The following is a 21,749-nucleotide window of genomic DNA, read 5'->3' as shown; positions in this document are numbered from 1 at the left end:
ACAACAACAACAACAAAAAAACCTGTGTGTGTGTGTGTAAAAGGAAACAGGAAAACCATCCAGCTGGCTCATAAAATATGATTTTCTTCATTATCAGAGGGGTGTTTCTGTGCGAAAACAATCATTTTACAGAATAAGAAGCAGGTATGATACCATTCAAAAGAGAAGAGCAAAATAATAATATACGTAAATCTAAAAAGAAGACACATTCTCTTTCTTACCAAATCAGCACTATGCAGGAATACAAGTTGTTAACCATTGTTTTAGACAGCATTTTCACAGTTTCAGAGCTCTCTGTCCCTAGATGGTTGACTTCATTCCTCAGGGCCTGGGGTGAGTCAGAACAACAAGGCAGAAGTGTATGGCAGAGGAAAGCAGAGCTGAGAACCAGGAAAGGGGGTGGGGAGTGCTTGTGCACAAGCGTGTGTGCTCCCCTTGCTGTGGAGACAATATAAACTGTGAAGTCATGCCTTTGATGACCACCACCTCCAGCCATGCCCTACCTGCCTACAGTTACCATCCAGTTAATCTCTATCAGCAGATCAATGTACTGATTAATTCAAGATTCTTATAACCCGATCATTTTATCTCTAATCTTTCTTGCATTGTCTCACACATGAGCGTTTATGAAACACCTAGTATCTAAACCATAACAGCCATCATTTAAGTGAAAGTTCTGTGAGTTGGATAGTCTCAGATGTACATCATTAAATGTGGTTAGAAAGACTAGTGACAAAAATGTCACATGCACCTAAATAAACCTGAGGAGCACATTTTATTGCTTGGAAGTTAGGAAGTGAATTATAAATTTCACAAAGGTTTATTAAGATTATGAAAAATCCCATTTAGGTAAATCAGTTAAGTAAAGTCAAAGAATATACCTTAAAGAATTTTTAATATTCAGATGAAAGAAGCTTTTAAACATTATCTAATCTGTTTTTAGTGTGCTTATAAATAATAAAAACCCAATCTGAACTTAAATAAATAAAAACAAAGAAGGGAGAGAGAAGGAATTTAATAGCTTAAGGAAACCAAGAATGAGTTGCACTAGCAAATCATATCAAAATCATGGAAACGACTGGGCCTCTGGAATAACTGGGATCAGAATAGTGACTGCTCCTAGGAGGACCTCGCTAATTCCTGACTTCTTATTTTCTTTATGCAATTTAGAGTCACTCTTCCTTTCATAATAAGAAGGTGAGCCTAAGAATTCTTAAATTTACATATTTCAGACACTGCAGTGGACATCAGAGACCTTTTGTTCACACTGAATTTTTAAAAAATTAGAAGAGGCCTAGATTGGGTCAGTTACCTAGAGCCAAATAGCATAGATTGCTTCAGGGTCTACTCGTTGAACTAAATAACTGTGACAAGAATGGAGCAAGAGATTTGGAGGTGGTGGGTGGTCATGGAATAAGATGACAGATTGTAAAGGTACCATGCAGATGGGAGTCAGCTGCAGAAAAATAGATGGTATCATGATGGGATGTCCAGATATAAATTCATCATTTTATATGTAATCAGAGAGGTAGGTGTGTTGTTTCAGCTGATGTGATAAACTAGTGAAACAGATGGGACTAAATAAAAAAAAATAAGTATACTTATTACTTTCTATATGACTTGATTACATGACTTATATACATATTTATGTTTTTTACAACCACCTGATGAAACAGGTGGCAAAATCCTTATTATTCAGATAAGTAAACTGAGGCTCACAGATTAAGTAAAATTTCTAAGACTATGCAGTGTCAGATTTAAACACACGTCTTATTTCAAAACCAGGCCTGGTTCCAAAACTGATACTCTTAAAAATAATATTAATAACAATCAAACTGTTTTTGTAAAAACAGATACACACTCATTATAAACATTACTTGACACAGAAAAACATTTTCAAACAAGAATGACTACATACTCCACATCCCTACACCTAGAATTAAACAACATTAACAGAATATCTTTTATACATCGCTAAGGATAGAAGAATACATAGCAAAACAAAATTATAAAAAGAGCACATTAGACTCTTTAGCTTATTTTTGAATATAACATTAATTATACTTGAATTGAAAAGAAACTGAAGAGTATAGAGCTGCTGAACCTAAATTGTTTTTACTACAAAATTATGAATGTATAAAAAAGTTTGGAACCATTTTAAGATTACATGTTTCACATTTTTACAGTGAACTCCTTGCTTTCTAAAAATATAGAAATTAGTAACCATACTTCCCTATCTCCTGACCCCTCAGTTTCGTAGTTTTAGTTTGTTTGGATAATTTTAAAATTTTGAGACATATATTTGTATTGTTCTTTAACCATAAACTCCAAAGTTATTTACTTAGTTCCACATTTGCACAGATTCCCAGGTTATCACAGTATATTTTAAAAACATGTCTTCTTCTTATTATTATTTTATATTTTAGGCTGCTGAATTTCATCATCAAATAGTTCCCCTAATGGCTCATGTTAACTCTATTCCTCAAAAGTATCTGTTACCCTTCAACTCAAAGGGCATTTTCTTTTTCTTTTTTTTTGGCGGGGGGGATGGTGGTGGTGTTGACTTTGATTTCTAGCAGGTTTTGCTAGGATGATTCAGGGCTTATTGGATCTGTAGCTTGATGTTTTTCATTATTTTTATAAAATTCTCAGACATTTTCTCTTCAAATATGGCTCTACTGCACTTTTTTTTTGCGGGGGGGAGGGGTGTTTTTTCTACTTTAGAAATTTCAGTAACACTTGAATTAGATTTCTTTTTGTAATTCATATATCTATTATAGTCTGTGGTATGTATTTTCTGTCTTTTTTGTCACTCTGTGCTTCATTCTAGATATTTCCTTCTGGAATATCTCCCAGTTTAGCTGTTTGAACCACTCGTAAACTCGTCTATTGAGTTCTTAAGTTTGAGAACTAGACTTTTAAGAATTTTTATCTTATTCTTTTATAGTTTTCAGCTTCTTTTATTTCCTTAAACATATTTAGAACCACATATCTGAATCACTCATATGTTTTTTTTTTAATTATCTGTGCTCTCCTTTTTTTTTTTTTTTAAAAAAAAGCATGTCTTATCTCTTCATGATTAAGTTATGGATACCAAATATAAATGATTATAGAAACAATTTCAAAACTATTATTTTTTCTCAAAGACTTAAAATAGCTTTTTGACAGGCAATTAAGAACTGTAGAATATGTAATCAATTTAATCCAGTTTCAAGGACTAATATGATTAGAAACTAAGCTTTAGTTCCTTCAAAGTCCAGTTAGCTTCAAGTTCTGATGCTCCCCCAAAACAACTGTCAAAAATTCCTCTTAGTTTTTCATCTACCTTCTCTGGGACTCACAATTGTAGCTGTAAATGCTGGGTTAATCTCTTTGAGGTTTCCTACCCCTCCTTTTGGATATTTTTCAGTCTTTATTATATCTCTGATCCTTGCACTTAGATTTCAAATAAAAATGTTTAGTACATGCTGTTCTTTGTGAGATAGTTGATCCAAATTATATGTCATTACTAAAGCTGACATACCAGTAAAAATACTTAATTTGATGTCAACTTGAACTCCTTTTCCTTATTTTAATATCTACAAAATAATGATGTTTTCCTATTCCAGGGAACTCCAATCTCTGTTCCACTCTGTTATATTTTTTAAAAATTTGTTTTAGTAGTTATAGATGGACAGAATGCCTTTACTTTTATGTGATGTTAAGGATCAAACCCAGTGCCTCACAGATGGTAGGCAAACACGCTGACACTGAACTGCAACCCCAGTCCCACTCTGTTATCTTGATAAGAAACTCACCTCTCATCCAACTCCATGATGATCATGAAGTGATTTTACAATATTACTTCCACTGAAAAACATCCTAGAACTACTTAACACTCTTTAAAGAATTCACTACAGTTTGCCTTGATGGAACAGAAAGAGGAAGAGAAGCCAGTGAACATATGACAGTGTTAGGGAGAAAGACCCCCAAAAGGAATGATTTTGGAGAATGAAATGGAAATAAAATTTTTATGGGGAAATAGATGAACACTCTCAAATACTATAGAGAACAAGTAGCTCACGATGGTGATTAGTCTTTTGAGTCTGGAACAAGAGGCCAACACTGATACTTAAGAGAACAGTTTCTATAGAGAATACATAAGAATTAAATAAACTAAACATAGATGATGAAGTAGTTTAGGCTCTCTGAAGAAATCAAATATGCAAGAAAACAGAAAATGGTTGATATTTTGGTAAGCTACCCAGTCAAGTAGATATTTAGTTGCTATTGTTTGTATTTAGAATAGAGCCCTTTTAAGTATGTTTGTAGGTGAAGGAAAAACACCAGCAGAGAAAGGATTGAAGAATAGAGAGGCAAACAAAATGGATCAAACTGTCCTGGAGAAGATAGGGTGGGGAGAAAAAGCAAGGACAAAAACTTTCTTCTGAAACAGGAATATAAATTAGGGACCAAGGAAGAGATTTATAAATGCTGAGATGAAGGTAAGGGGTGAAATTATAAGGATCCAGTTCTGATAATATCTATTCCTATAGTCTTTAAAGGGAAGATTATCAGCTCACTTGAATATCCTTAGTTTCTTCACCTTTCACCAGTTGTTTTCCCTTTAAGACTTGTAACATGTACATTTTAGTCCTTAAGCCTATTATCATTGATTTTAGAGAAGTAGATTTTTCATACTTCTATAATCATCTTGTCTCTAATATTTTGAAAATTATTTTTTTCCTTTCTCTTCTAAAAATGTATTTTGTTGGAGAATTGTACTATAACAACTATATAGACTTGCTACTTACTGATAAAGAATCAGAGAAAGATAGTTTCTCCAACCTAAATGAATGTGAAATAACTTAAATTTTTTAAAAAAGATATCATCTTGTTTTCTTATACATGGAAATTCCACAAGAGCAATAACTTGTGTTTTATATACCCTGTCAAGGTACAACAAACAATGAGGGTAGTAAATAAATATTAGGAGTAAAATTCCAAATTATAAAACTAACTATAAATCGGTTACTATTCGAGATGCACTTAAAACTACCCAAATGAAGAATACGCATCCTTAATCACAGTATTCAGCAAAATAATAGCATCACTGAGTAATTAATATGTGTCTAGAATAGTGCTAAATATTTTACATGCCATTTTTATCCTTATAATTTTCACTTCATGCATATTTATTATTTTATATTTAATTCATAGTAACTTCACTAAATAGGACCAATACTTTCCTTGTTTTCAATACATGAAATAAATAAATGATAGTTCAAGATAAATAGCATGCTCAAATTCATATATTTTGCTAAAAATGCATGCTGAGTTAGAATTCAAACTCATGTTTTCAATAGCCAATAGTGTTATTTACAATGCTCCTGAATTTAGCACCTGTAAGTTGGATTATGTTTTTCTTGTGAAAGAGTTAGGACTGATATTATTTGATTGTCTGGCAACACAACTTACCTATGTAAGGCAGAAAAGTATTACTGACCAAAACATAAGATGGAATGTAAGGAATAGAAACAATTATTGAAATAACTCATGTCCTCTTGATTGCAGCTTTGTATACAACTATTTGAGCAATGATATAACAGGACAACTGCTAATGGTAAACAACAGTTCAGATATTAAGGTAAAACATTGCTTAAGGAGATGCAGTGTTACCAAAGAGGCAATCTACTACTTTGCATATCAGAGCATTATATTATATTATATTATATTATATTATATATTTATTTATTTAATCTAATAATGTGGTGTATAGTTAGAGAAGAAAGTGAGGTAGCCAAAAAGTGTGATGAATTTTATGATAGGTATCATAAGCTATGACCATTGTATCTTGCAGAATTAATTCTATTGAATTTTTAATGTTTCTGAAAATGAATGCTGCAACTATACTTATAAAAATAATTTATACTTAAATGTTCTGTTAGCATTCCTGCAGATCATCCTGTATGTTACCAAACATTAGCTGGAAATAGTAGCTATTAGCAGATGAAATTTGAGAAAATAATATAAAAATAGTTATGCTTGTTATACAACCCAGTTTCTTTAGAATATGGTGCTGATTTTTATAAACCATGCTCCATTCGACATCAAACATATGGTATGTGGTTCTGAGAAAAATATATCAGATTTTCTGTCATTAAATTTATATTTTTCAAGCTTTGCACAAAATTTCCTTTATATTTTAATGCTTATCCCTTTCTAATAGAATGCTGCTACACAAAAATATCTATTAGAAAGTTGTAGCAACTATAAAAAACTGAATAGAAAAATAGCTACATTAAAGGAAATTCAGAATTTTTCTTTTCTCTCTTGTACCAAGAACTGAATCCAGGGGCACTCAACCACTGAGCCACATTCCTTGCATTTTTTATATTTTATTTAGAAACGGGTCTTGCTGAGTTGCTTAGGGCCTCACTAAATTGCTGATACTGGCTTTGAATTTGCTGTCCTTTTGCCTCCCAAGCCGCTGGGATTATAGGCATGCACCACCATGGCAGGCCAAAATTTACAGAATTTTAACCACGAAGCAATTCTTAGTGAATTTTTATCCATTACAAAGATTATAACATGTACGGCTTAGTTTGCCAGAGAATATGCCAATTTTACTAATATTTCTTTTTCCAAAGTAAAGTTGAAATATAAACTAATATCATCTCAATTGGCACAAGAAACTCACAGGTAATGTGAATACAGAAAGGTAAGGAGGAGAAGGAATATAAAAAGAAGAGAGAGGTATATTTTTATTTTTTAAAATTTTTAAGTATCTTTTGAGTTTTTGTTCTGAATGTTTATTAAAATGCAGAAGTAGTTTAACTGTATTTTATAGCATCAAAATTGACAAAACTGGTTTCATGACCTCATGTTTAGAATTCTTAACATTTATGCATCAAACTCAACTTTACAATTTTTGTTTCCAAACAATATGCAAAAAGATTCAGGCTATTGTTTGCAAGCATCACAAATACCTCAACATAGATATTCTACCAAATAAAGTAATAGCCAAATTGGTCATAACCTTTTTCCATATTTTCTCTTTTTCACACTGTATTTTGACATCATACAGTGCTGCTTGAATTTTGAAAAGAATGCTATTTAAAAATCTAGTGAAGCTCTTGAGAGAAAATGGAAGAATTGTTATCAGGCTTAAAATCCTTGTTAAATTTGAAATTTCAACATCAGTGCTTCCTCAGGTTGCTGCCTTTTTAAAAATTAATTTTTAAAATTTATATACGACAGTGGGATGCATTACAATTCTTATTACACATATAGAGCATAATTTTCCATATTTCTGGTTGTATACACAGTACATTCACACTAATTCGTGTTTTCATACATGTACTTTGGATAATAATGTCCATCACATTCCACCATCATTTCTAAACCCAAGCCCCTGCTTCTCTTCCCACCCCTCTGCCCTATCTAGAGTTCATCTATTCAGTTAGAGAAGATAATGCTAAGTGAAATTACCAATTCCAAAAAACCAAATGCCGAATGTTTTCTCTGATATAAGGAGGCTGATTCATAGTGGGGTAGGAAGGAGGAGCATGGGAGGACTAAGCAAGAGGTATATTTTTTAAAAATTCTCCTTAAACAGTTATTCTTTCCTATATGCTTACTGAATGAATATAAATGTGTGTGTGGGGGGCATGTATGTGCATGTGTGTATGGTTAAGAATTACATTCCATTAAGAATTGTCTCATACTTTTTGGATAAGGGATCTCAAATAAAATTAAAATTGTCTTTTAAAGTCTGAAAAATGGAATCATAAACACTTCTAATTTAAAAACAAGAATTATCCAGGTGTAGTGGCACATGCCTGTAACCTGGTTGGGAGGCTAAGGCAGAAGGATAGAAAGTTCAAGGGCAGCCTCAGCAACTAAGTGAGGCTCTAAGCAACTGAGCAAGACCCTGACTCAAAATTTAAAAAAGGGCTAGGAATGTGGCTCAGTGGTTATACACCCCAGGTCAATCTCTATCTAAATAAATGAATAAATAAATAAAAATAAAAATTAGGATTTTTTTAAACTATAGAAATACTATATAATGAAATTTAAAATATAGAGTATAAAATATTCTATAAAGATTAAAGAAGTTATGATTTTCAAATATTTGAAAGTGAATTTTAGGAGATTAATTTCAAAAACAATGGCATACTGGTATTCTCTTATACACTAGTAGTTATAAGAAATACTTCAATACAAATGAATGTAAGCAAAATTATACATATATTACATGAAATATCAGATAAGACATACAGATATGATTAATACCTTTCAAAAAAATCCTAGAGACTTTGGAGAGAATGTCACTAATATACAAATTTTAAAACAAAGTGAATAAGTAGAGATATAAACTAAAATTAGCTATTAAATTTAATTTTTTAAATGATGAACAGAAAATAAGGGATACACTACATGATATCAATGCTAAGTTAAAATGATTCATACAAAGCAATCAATATAGAGATTCAGAAATATTTTATTAGAAAAGTGTTGCATATTCATCCTAATAATCAATTTTTATTTTCTCTGTGTATTATTTGAATTTCCCAAAGCCGTCCTCCATAATTAACCATTTAAAACCCATTCACATATTTTATTATGCATTTTACAACAAAGTCTAATAACAAAACATTTAATATATTTTGCATTAAAACATTTTGAAACCAATTTGGTGTGTATTGAAGAAGTATTTTTCTCATCATATTACTCAAGATTTTGATTTGTCCGAGTATTAGTTTCCTAGGTTTTGCTGTAACATATTACCAGAAACTGGGTAGCTTAAAACAATAGAAATGTATTTTTTTAACTGTTTTAGAGGCTAGAAGCCCCCAAACCAAGATGTCTGCAGGGTAGGTTCTTGCTGGAGATTCAGAGGGAGAATTTGTTTCTTGCTTTTGTCTTATCTTCTAGTGGTTGCCAACAATACTGAGTATACCTTAGCTTATAGACTTATCATTCCAATTTCTGCTTCCACCTTCAGGTCGCATTCACTTGTGTCTCTGCTCTTCTTATAAGGACATAAGTCACATTGGATTAAAGGCCATTCCTGCTCCAGTATGACATCATCTTAACTACTCATATCTGAAATGATGGTATTTCCAAATAAGGAAGCAGATGAATATTAGGACAACACTATCCAATCCAGTGCAATCAGTTTTAACTTGACATCAATGAAAAAAATTCTCCATATTATACAGGATGTAAAAATGATTAATGAAATAGGTGAATCATTTTTTAATATAAGAGCGTGGTCTTTTATTTTCTAATCAGATACTCATATGGGAAGTTACTATTGTAAATCTTTTTCATTCACAAATATATTTTACACATGAAGAGAAACATAAAATTCTTCAGGTAGGATTCAGGGGATTAACCTAAGTGCATTATCTTGTTTATATTTTGAGCACATTCCCCAGATATTTTTCTAATCCTGATTTCATTGCAGGATTGTTTAGATTTAAATAAAGCCTATAAAATAAAAGCAGTGAACAAGTTTGGGGAGTAAAGTTAAATATTACATAGGTAAATAAAATGAGTCTGAGGTAAATATAGTCATGTTGATATTTCATTCACTTGGATTTTTCTATTAAGTATTTGTAATCATACTGGAAAGTATGAATGCTTTCTGTATTTGAAGAAATAGTTTACTGAGAAAATTACTGATTTCAAGAATTACTTGAAATACTCATTTATATGTACCTTTAAACACCATCCTCCCACCCCACTCCATATACCCTTTGATTAATTATCTCCTGTTCATGTTCTCAGACCTGGTTTCCTCCAACAGGTCAAATCTCTACCAGATACTTTTAAATTACATTGTATGCTTCTGTGTAGCATTTATCACTGTGTCCATTTCATATTGACTTTTGTGATTATTTAACTAACATCATTCTTGTCCACTAGACAACAAGCTTCACAGAACAGGTACTATGGATCATGGGTATTGTACTTATCTTTGTTTCTCTAATGTCAAGTTCAGTACTTGCTGAATAACTGAATAAATTAGAAGTGCATACTTACTAATAAAAAATGACATGTGAATTATGAATCAATATCATCAATTTGTTATAGAATACTCCACCAAGTGCAATTTTCCTGAAACAACTTTTTATCCTTATTATAGTTTCTATGTCTAGGTAGAAACATTAAGGGAGCATTAATTTTAATATATTGAATAAATCAGACAGTTTCTTACTTCAAATAGCTCTACTGAATTCTTTTTAATAGTTCAATAAAAATGCAGAATTCAAACAAGTTTGTATTATTTACTAATAGTAATTTTGAGTTATTAAAATAGATATAATTGATATTAAATATAAATTCTGTGAAACACTTCTCTGTCATGGAAGTTAGGGAAATTCTACACTTTTATTTTGGAATTTATGAAAATTAGCGCATATCACTCTGAAAAAATTCTTTTAAAGCAATGAACTATAAATTTCAATAGTGAAATCCATAAGTATAATGCCATTTTAAAATAATATTTGAAAATTAAAACTTGTAAAAAGGCTACTTTTAGAAAGCTACAGTAATTAATTATTTACTAATATGGAAATTAAAATTCATTCCATATTATCATTAATTATTTGAGCCACAGAAAGTCTGTTATAAATTTTAATATCTAAATTCAGAATTTAGGGCATGCAGAGAGATTATAATCTCTCTTTTACAGTTGGAGTTTACATATTTAGATAAACATAATATTTTTTAAAAAAATTTCCTGCTCAGAGAAAGAATTGAATTTCAGAAGTCAAATATAATGCAAGATAAACACATTTTTTTCCAGCCCTGAGATGCTGCTGCTCTGAGTTGAGCTTTGTATGTTATGTTAAAACTTCCTACAGTTTCTTTTGAGAAGAAAATAATTCTAAATACTATCAATTTCAAGGCTGTCCTATGCTTTAAGCTTTAACCTATTCATCACATAGACAAATAAATTCAAGAAACTGAGGGAAAAATTGAACATCAGATCTCATAATTTCATAGCTGCTCTAAGCTTGGCTGAGCGACCTCTGGGGTTATTTTGTACATCCCAATCTTCTGGAGTAAGCACTTTCTTATGTATCAATTCCCACATTAAAGGAGCTCTTACAGAGCTTCCTTCCTTATTTGCATGATATGAACTCAACTGGGATGTTTGTATTACCTTCTGTCTAACACTTAAGTTAAACTTTTCTGTCATGCTTATCCCAAGCAAAAACCTTTTGACAATTCGATCCTCTAATGAATGGAAGGAAAGGGCAACAAGCCGACCACCAGGTTTCAGAAACTTTTGAGCTGTCTTCAGTCCCATGTGGAGTTCGTTGAGCTCATTATTCACGAATATGCGAAGAGCTTGGAAAGTCTTGGTAGCAATATGGGTAGATCTTTGTAGCAAGTCTTTTCGTGCATAAATAGCAGAGGGAGGAAATGCACCTAGGCATAGATTTTGTAAAAACAGAAAAAGAGGACATGTAACATTAATATTTCCACTGTAAATGTACTGAATTGTGTATAGTGTATGCATATTTAAGGAACTAAATTTTCTTAGAGATTGTGGAATTTCATTCATACTTCCCTTCCCTCCCTTATTTCCAAACATCTTCCAAAGTTTAAAACTATGTATCACAAATGTCTTTCATGATTCATAAGGAGAACTAGAATCAAACAAGAAACAGAAAAAGAGAATGAGTAGATAAAAATCCATAACTTTCCAACTTTGCTGAAAAATGTTAAATCACAGCTATAAGAAACTCAAGGAACCACAAATAAAATAAACAAAGAAGATTGCACTTAGGTATATCATAATCAAACCACCACAAGTAAACAACAACAAAATTCATGAGAAGAGCAAAGAAAACAACACATTAAATAAAGAACAAAATTGTGAATAACAGCACAGTGGAGATATAATACTGGAATAATATTCAAAGTGGAATACTATTCAAAGTGTTGAGAATAAAAAATATTTTCTAAGAAGTTCTGTCCACTAAATTTTTTCTTCAAAAATAAAAACTGAAAGGACATTTTTAAGTAAACACAAAGTGAAACAATTCCTTGCTAACTACTTTGTATTCACAAAATGCTAAAGAAAATTCTTCAGGCTGAAATATAAGATGTCATGCACTATCTAGGCTATTAGACAGGAATAAAAAATAGGTAATATATGCAAGTGCGTATGTATTCTTCTCTTGATTTCCTAAAAGGCATAAGACTCTTTAAGCTAGTTTATAACATTTTACTCTTCGGTTTATACTATGCATATAAACATATACTGTATAACAAAAGCACAGAAAGAGAGAGTGGGTAAATGAAAGTATACTATTACAAGTTTCCTATATTTTATTGGAAGTAAAAATTGCACACTATGGTTCCACTATGAATCAAATAACAAAAAAATAATGCATTGAAATAAAACAAACAAAGCTAATAGAGAATAATACTACAAAATTGTTTATAATGAAAAACAGAAAAGAACAGAAAAATGAAATAGAGACAAAATATATCAATAATTACATTAAACAAAAATGAACTAAAACTCCAATAAAATTGTGGAGACAAAGTAAAATGTGATTTCCTCTCCCTTTGATTCATATTATTTGTAAATTGTTAATGTTTCTAATTGGTGTTTTTCCCTGTAATTTTTAATTAATATATACCCTTTAATCTACCTTCCCTAATAAATATCTCATTATTTCATAAAAAAATTGTGGAGAGATTGTTTAATTGGAAAAACAGCAAGCACCAAACTCTATTTTCTTTACAGGTAAGGGATTTTAAAGATAAAAACATTAATAATTTGTAACAAGAAAACAAAAAGCTGGGCAAAAAACCCTTTCATGGTTTTATTTTCTTCATAATATCTTATCAGAGACAAAAATTTATTTACCATGTCTTTCACCACAAGAATATCCAGTGAAAATGGAGACTCTGCTCATTGTTATAAATGCTTTACACTAAGAACAGTTAGCAGATTGAAAGAATGATTACATTTGTTAAGTACATAGTCTTTGTTAAAAACAACAAAAGCAAAAGCAAATATTATTAGATGTCTATGAAGTAAATTGTTAGTGTCACTATTTTTAAAATATTCTTCCCCAAGAGGCAACCAAGCGGTATACTTCCTTTTACTTTGATAAACATATATAAAAAATATATAAATTTATGTGTACATATATATGTAGAGAATAATCTGTAAAAGCGTCTGCCTCTTGCTTTGTTTACTTACCTTATTTTAAAAAAATAATTTTAGTTTTGAAGATGCATCATAATTCATTGTTTATTTATTTAACAAATATAGTGTCAAGCAGAGTACCAGCCAGCTTAGAATGTAACAGGAAATAAGAAAGAGGTGATCTTTGCTCTGGTGAAACTCATATTGCTACCATAACATGAACATATAGGGTGTTTCCTATTTTTTGCCATCACACACAAAAAAAGTGCTATAATAAACATGTGAATTGCACATTTTAAATTTCTGCATCACAGAATAACTGTACAAAATATAATGACAGTCACAGGCTGAGAAAGATATTTGCCACTGAATGTGAAACTTGTGTTTGTAGAATTGGAATTGTTAGGTCAAAGGGTATTTATGCCCATTTAAATTTGGATCAATACTTCTAAATTTACCCTCTAAATAGACTACCAATTTACTCCCATCAATACTATATGAGAGAGTCCATCTCCTCACATCCTCGCCAGTACTAGGAACTATCACTCTTTAACCCTGACCAGTCTAATAATAAGCAAATAACAGCTTACTGTTATTTTAATTTGCATCTCTTAGGCAATTAGTAGGGTTGGGCATCTTTTCAAATCTAATAGCCATTTGATTCCAGCTATAAATTGCTTGAAGAAATCCTTTGTCCATATTCTTGATGTGATATTGCTCGTTTCTTTATTGATTTGAAAGAACTATTTATAAAATAAGAATATTAACCCTTTGTCTTCATAGATAGTTGTCAGTATTTTTCCCAGGCTATGACTTTCAATTTTGCAGATTTTCTGGCATGTGAAAAATTAAGTTTTGGGGGGCATGCTGGAACTCAAGCCCTGACCCCAAATATGTTAATGTAAACTATTAATCATGGAATTTTAAGTTTTATCAAGTTTAGGAAGGTTTCCTCTACTCCAAGATTACAGATATAAACAGCTCTATTTTTTTGTAACCTTCTGGTTTTATTTATTACATTTAAATATTTCATCCACATAAAAATTTATTTTTAGTATAATATGAGGTTGGATCTAACTTTATTTTGAAACTAAAAATATACTCAACTATTCTATTTCTTAAACAGTATATTCTTTTCCTACTCACCTAAAGTACCACTTTGATCATATATTATATTTCAACATATAGATGAATCTGCTCCTAAATTCTTAGTTGTGTGCCATAGACATATTTCTCTATTTTTCTGCCAATTCCATATTATTTTAATGATTACTGCATCCTTTTCTAGTAAGTTTTGCTAGCAGGTGAGGCAATTCCCCCTGAAACTACCCTTACCTCCCAATTCCCAGCCTCAGCCTATCATTACTTCTTTTCAATATTTTCTTGGATATTTTCATGTAGGATATAAATCAAATTAAGAAATAAGTAATAAAGCATATACAAATATTTTTGTTGGAATTGCAGTAAATGGCTAAACTAATTTGAATAAAATTTACATTATCATAATATTGAAGCAATCCATCAAGAGAACATTATATTTCCAGAATTACTTGACATGTCTGTCATTACAGTTTCATAGTTGCCTTCATGTAAGTCAAACTATTTGTAAGTATATATGTATACAGTTTAGTGTATACATATATAGTTTATTTGTAGATATCTGAATCACCCCTATGGAAAAGTATAAGAAATGACAATATTTAAGACAATATTGTACAACAGAAATGGTACTGAACTTAAGAAAGTATTCAATGAACAGATCTTTCACTTCTTTATGGCTGGCTGTTTGATGTGGAGCAATATACTTACCTTCTGAGTAGTCTGTTTCCCTATTATAAGATGGCATAATAACACTTCTCCAAGGATCACTGTGAAGATCAAATTTTAAAATGTTCAGGAGCATCTATGTAATACTTGGCAACTTGGCATAAAAGAGTTACTTTATGAATGCACTTTTTTTTTTTTTTTTTTTTTTTTTTTTTTTTACTATTCTCAGTTGTAAAATGGACTAGGTAAGGAAGGGATTTGAATGTTAAATTTGAAGGATCTGGGAAAATAATTCTTTCATCCTGAAGAGTGTAGGCTGGAAAAGAAGTCTACTAAAGTCCAAAAAATATATAAGTTAATGTTTATTCAAGTTAGGCCTCAGACTAAAAGATCTTAGCATCTAAAATAAAGTATAAATTTTTCCTAATGTAGAAATTGGTGGCACATTCCCAAGTTTTCAAAGTAGTACTTAGGTCTTAAAAGTGTGAAGACTCTTAGAATGGGATAAAATGTGGATTCATTCTTTATAATTTTTAGTTTGATCCTAACCATTTAATAACTGATGCTAAGAATTTTCAGAACCCTAATATAATAAACTAAAACATCTAGACTATGTTTTAACCACCTGGACAAGAGATTATTTTATATAATTAATCTCTAAGATTTCTCTTGCCATCTAGGTTATACAAGTTGTACTCTGGAATTTTAAGGACAAAAATTCTCTCTTTCTCTCTCATTTTCTTGCTCTAGTTTTCATGGAACATCTTTTTGCACAGGTAAGCCTAGTTTCACAACAACAATCTGAGATTACTACCACATATTTTTTTAGACTAAAACAAATATAGTCTAAATTGGCATCAGGAATATTTGGTAAAATTCAATGAATGCATGTGGGCAGGAAAGATGATGGAATGAGATGGACATCATTATTCTAGGTAAATGTATTACTGCACATATGGTGCAATGCTACATCATGTACAACCAGGGAAATGAGAAGTTGTGCTGCAATTGTGTACAATCAATTAAAATGCATTCTGCCGTCATACATACCTAATTAAAATAAATAAATTAATAAAAAATTCAATGAATGCACATCCTTAATAATACATCATTCATTCATTTAGCCAATATTCATTACCCATAATTTACTAAACACTGAGGATTAAAACATTTATGAATATACAGTCCTTGTCTCTAAGAAATTCAAACTTAATGAAAATAATAACATATAAATATTCTTGTAAGTTCTACAAAAAATATTACATATGTTATCATGGGAGAAAAAAAAAGAGAAACTTGAGCCCCTGTAACACAGCATTTTCCAACCTGCTGTTCTCAGAGTAGTGACCTCATGAACTACAATATCCTCAATCCCCCCCACTCCCCAAAACACCAGAGTGTCTGCTTTCAAGTTAAGTATGGGAAATTCAGCATGCTATACTCCTCTTTGGGGAATTCACAATGCCCATTACCATGGTATAGCTCTGGAGATAGCTATTTTATTTATGTTTACCTAGCACTTGCCAACTTTTTAAAGATAGACACTGTTTTTATTTTTAATAACAACTAACCATTCCATAGAGTTTGTTTTCTGGGTAACACATTTGGAAAAATACTGAAAATGGGTTTTGTGTTAATCATATTCTACAAATTTTAATTATGTCATTAAAGCTTATGAAAATTCTGAGAGGTAAGAAGTAGACCTCCTTATTTTCAATTAAAGCTGAAAACCTGAGGGTTTAAATATCTCTTCACTAATTTACAGGGATTATAAGTAGTCAATAGAAATTCAGGTCTTTTTAACATGAAATCTACTTCTTCACTAATCAGCCTTTTTGGGTAATATATAGTGAACCTAAAAACCTCATGAGAAAGTGTAACATTTCTGGCTTGTTCATCTGAAATACACTCTGGGAAGCCCCAACAAGTGTAAATTTTGTTTTTGTTTTTGTAGATGTATTTTAGTATATAGGTTTCTATATATTCAGTTTCCTGAGGATGTTCTTGGGTTACTGTGTCTTTAAGGTGTACTCAAAATAAGGCAACTATTTTAAGATGGTGTATTCACCAAATAATCTCATCTCCTGTTTCCTGACTAGAAGCTAAGGAAGTTAAGATGATATTACATAGCTTAGAGTGATATCCAGAAGGTCTGATTCCATGTCTGGTATTTTATATAACAATCTCATTTTCTGGGAGAAAACGAGTGTGGAATCTTTAAGCCTGAATAGCCTTTTACTGAGAGATGTTTTAATGGAAGCCAAATCACTTTGCATCAAGTTGCAAGAGTTTGGCTTTCTCTTCACATTTCCCTTGGGGGGATGTGCATTGTCAGTCCTAAAGACTGTGCATCTGGTGAAGGCAGCAACTGCCCTGGTCTCTTACCCTGGGAACGGTAATGAATACCTTTGGCTTTTGTCCTTTCCGTTCTATTGAAAATAACTTATTGTTTAGCTCAGGTTATTAGACTGTGCATTTGTCTTTCTTTTTCATCTGTTTTCTTAATTCTGGGTTTGAAAAAAAGAAACAGTTGCAAATGCTGTCATTATCAAGACTTTTGGGCAGGTAGAGATTAAATGTATTTGTTTAAGAATCTAGATTCATGCAATGTAGTATGAATGAGCTTTTCCTAACACACGTGTAAGGAAAGGAGCCCTTAGCAGTTGTTTTACATTCTAAAAAATAAGTACTTAATATTCTTTAGCTAAGTAAAATGAGGAAAACTAGCTAATATGCAAATTGGAATAAAGAGTTGAGATGGCTAAAATTTTGAGTAATTAAGCCCAATTCCTTTTATTTTCTTGAAAGCTTCTCAAGAAATGTTGACAGAGAAGACTGAAATATTTTTGCATACATTTGTTGTTATACATTTCTTGTAAAGGGCCATGTTCCTTGCTCTTATCTCTGTGCTTCTGAATATACCGCCCTTCAGCTTAGAATGCCTTTCCTCTCTTGAAGCTTATATCTACTCATCCTTTACACTTACTAAGGTGCCAACTTCTCTAGAGAGCTTTTGCAATGACCTTTTAATACATATTTCAACAAACTATTTACCATTCTGCACTACTTGCCCATCAACTTGTACTTTGTCATAAAAGGCCCAGAGACCTTTACTTATTTCCTTTAAGTATCCAATCCAAAGGACTTGTGCATAGCAAGTGGCAAAGGGGAACTGAATAAAAGATATTCTTTCAATCCCAGACAAGATAAAGATTTCATAAATGATATTCTAAATGTACAAATTCATGAACTCCCTGAAATCTTTAAAAGATTTTTTTGTATATGTGCAATTTTATGTGGAGATGTGCATAAAGTTCTTAAGAGTTTGATGATGTGATAGAATAAACTAGGGACTTTAAAGTAGGTAAATTTCTGGTGAGAACAAACTGAGTTTTTTGTTTTTTTTTCTTGAATTCTGGGAATATTTCACCATTTAGTGCCATCGAAGCATTGATTAAGACCTTCCTTCCTGTATGACTGCAGAAGCTATGAACTATTTCAGTGAATACTCATTTTTCTTTTAACTCACAAAGGATTTCACATTAAAAGTTAGAGAAAATCTTGCTTAGTAACAGTATGTACTGTATATAATAATAGAACACAATTTGTATGAAAAAGCAGTAAGATAGATTTCATTCATAAAAAACACCATGCTTCTGGCTAGATAAATGACTTCAAGTCCCAGAGAGAAATTATCATTTTTAGTTCTGGGATACCCTTATGCTACTTACACTTTTTAAAATTTAATACATTCACATGTTCAAATGTATTGAGATTTTTAAGCTTGTGAATGAAATTAGCAACGTGCTGTGGCTGTCAACATGATACATTGCAATTCCCCCTGAGTGGTAGGGTTTAAAAATTAATTCAGCTCTTGCACCTGTTTGCTGGCATTCATCTGTTGAATTTATATCACATTTAATAAGTTTCTGTGACGCAACTTGTGTCCTTTTGCCTGGGATTCTTTAATATAGTGTTAAATTCTTACCCATCTAAAATTCAAGTAATATTACAAATTCAAACTGTTAATTAAAATCTGTGAACTTGAATGGTTCTGGATAAAACTGGCTTTACTCAGTAAGGTTCTTTTTAAACTTCTTCAGAGTCTCATGTAATCCCCAACTCCCACCAGGTTAAGTCTGATGACAACATGATCTCACTATGGGTATCAGGATTTACAAATCTTGATAAAATAAGGAAAAACTTGAGTTGCAGGCTTCAGCAAAAAGGTAACAAGGAATATTCCTGCTGAGATGAAATGAGAAACATGGTTCAAAACTAAAATCTTAAATTTTTTATATATTATTTTTTAAAAAAGTAAATTAATTTGCTTAGCACAGATTAGACAGCTCAAACTGAATCATGATTCCTATTACCTATGTAGGTGGTCAATATTAAATTTAATTACCAAAAATTTGGTAATTAAATTTTCTTTTTTTGTGGTATTGAGGTTTGAACTCAGGAGCATTCTACCTCGGAACTACATCCGTAGCCATTTTATCATTTTTTCCCTGTTATTTTTGAGACAAGATCTGGTTAAGTTTCCTAGGCTGGCCTCTAACTTGTAATTCCCCTGCTTCGGTCTCCCAAGTAGTTAGGATTATAGGCGTGTGCCACTGCTCTGTGCTCTAAACATCAAATCTGTAAGATGTGATTAAGGGTACTATTAAAAAATACCTAAAAATGTGGAGGTGTGTTTGGAACTGGGAATTAGGTAGAAGGTGGAAGAATTTGGAAGAGATTACTAGAAATCGCCTACATTGTCAGAAACAAGCATAAAGGGGATTCTAGTGAGGGCATAGAGACAAGAGTGAATGGAGAACTTAAAACTTCTTAGATTAGAACATTGGTAGAAATGTAGATAGTAAGGGCCATCTCATGAGGTCTCAGACAAAGATAATGAACTAGTATTCGAAACTGAAGTAAAGACCATCCTTGTTATACAGTTGCAAAGAAATTGGAAGAACTGTGTCCAAATTGTAGAACTTTGTGTAAAGTAGAAGTTAAGAGTAGTAAACTGAGAAATCTGATAGGAGAAATACCTAAGCAACAAAGCATTAAAGTCCTACATGGCTTCTTTTGTCCATATGAAGTAAAATGAGAGGAGAGAATGAGACATGATTCAAAGGCAGAAATCATAATTTCAAAAGGGAAGCAAAATAGATTTAGAAAACTCTCAGCCTGGATAGGGTAAATAATAGGGTAAATAAAAGAAATGTGTTTAGAAGAGAATACTTACAATGTGGCCAAGCAACTATTTGCTAAAGAGGGTTGATAATGGATAGAAAGAAGGCAGATTCTATTTATCAAAACAATGGGAGAATAAACTGTGATAGTTAATTTTAGGTGTCAACTTCGCTGGATTATGGAATATCTATAGAACTAAAGTATAATTTCTGGGTGTCACATAAGAGTATTTCCAGAAAAGATAAGCATATGAGTAGACTGTGTGTAAAAAAATTAAGCTATAATACGAATAAGTACCATCCACTAAGCTATGGACTTGAATAGAAGAATTTAAAAAAAGAAAAAAAAAAAAAAAGCAGAAGGCAGTGATCTCTCTCTCTCTCCTGGAGCTGGGCTAGTTTTCCCACACACAAACATCAGGATTCCAGGCTATCCAAACTTTGGAATCCTTGACTTACACCAGTGATCCGTATATTCTTAGGCCTTGGGCCAGACTGACAGTTATATAATTGGCTTCCATTATTCAGCAACTTTTTGCATGCTATTGATACCCAGGATCTCTAGCTTTTGGATAGTTTATTGCAGGACTTCCTCTGCCTTCATAATTACATGGCCCAATTACCCCCAAATATCCATTCTCATCCATGTATCTATCCATCCATCCAAGATAGAAGAAATAGGGTGATAGAGAACATAAAAAAGGTCAAATAAGTAAGATTTTAATCTAGAATGTCTGCCTATTTGACCAGGCCTATCACTCCTTAAGCCAGCCTCTCTTGCGAACCTGTTACTCTCAAATTCCTGAGAAATCTGTAAATCCACTTGTGACTGTTAATTAATCAGTGAATAAATAGATTAAGTGAAGATAGATATAATAACTTGAGGTCCTATAATTTAGGGGATTTTCTAGCATGATTCATGGATTGGCTAATGAAGACCATGTCGGCCTGAAGATCCTGAGATTGACCAGATCACCTGAGATTGACAGAACCTGTTTTGAGATCATAAAACTGACACCATTCTTGCATACCTTTCCATACTTACCCCTCACCAATTTTCCTTTAAAAGAAGAGCCGGGAACCTCTCCAATGTGTCTTTGACTCTCGAGATGATCCATATTCTCCCTTGAGTATGTATCTACTTTTCTAAATAAACCTCTATCTATGCTCTGATTGCCATGTGCTGAAATTATTTTCTGTATTCTAAGAGCCTGGCTTGTCCTGAGGCAAATTCCCCCTTCTTCTGGGAACACTTAAGACTCTTCTTTTGAGACATCTCTTATCTCTTGACATATTAACTCATCCATCTATCATAATGAATCTGTCCTACTGGAGAACCCTGAGTTAATACAACCCTGAAGACCTTTCAGAGATCTTCAGGCAAGCTAGAATCTGGAGGACAAAATTTTTAGTACCCTACCTTGTACTGTCTTGAAACTTTTCCTCCCAAATTCCACTGTAGAACCCCTTAGATGCCCCAGCTGGAGCTCAAGTGGGCCCAAATGTGGATTAATCTGCTACTCTAGAAGGTACAAATCATAAAATTTGGCTGCATCTGTGTGGGGCTAATTCAGCACTTGAATAGAATGCAATAACTGTGAGGTCATTTACCTAGATTCCAAAAATTTTCATTA

The 21,749-nt window shown here is 32.0% G+C and overlaps 1 protein-coding gene across 2 annotated transcripts in view; it reads right to left on the bottom strand.

The window, feature by feature from the left end:
* Window positions 1-8,500: 8,500 nt before the first annotated feature.
* Mettl15 (methyltransferase 15, mitochondrial 12S rRNA N4-cytidine) overlaps window positions 8,501-21,749 on the bottom strand; it is a 220,074-nt gene continuing 206,825 nt past the window's right edge. For both annotated transcript variants that reach the window (XM_076846996.2, XM_076846995.2), the window contains exon 7: window positions 8,501-11,424. In XM_076846996.2, the coding sequence (XP_076703111.1) occupies window positions 10,982-11,424 (443 nt within the window). In that variant the 3' untranslated portion in view covers window positions 8,501-10,981. The remainder of the gene's footprint in view (window positions 11,425-21,749) is intronic.

Source organism: Callospermophilus lateralis, chromosome 2, assembly GCF_048772815.1.
Source record: "Callospermophilus lateralis isolate mCalLat2 chromosome 2, mCalLat2.hap1, whole genome shotgun sequence".
NCBI lineage: Eukaryota > Metazoa > Chordata > Mammalia > Rodentia > Sciuridae > Callospermophilus > Callospermophilus lateralis.
Note: the sequence above shows the minus strand (reverse complement) of the source record. Positions and strands in the feature narration are given on the sequence as shown.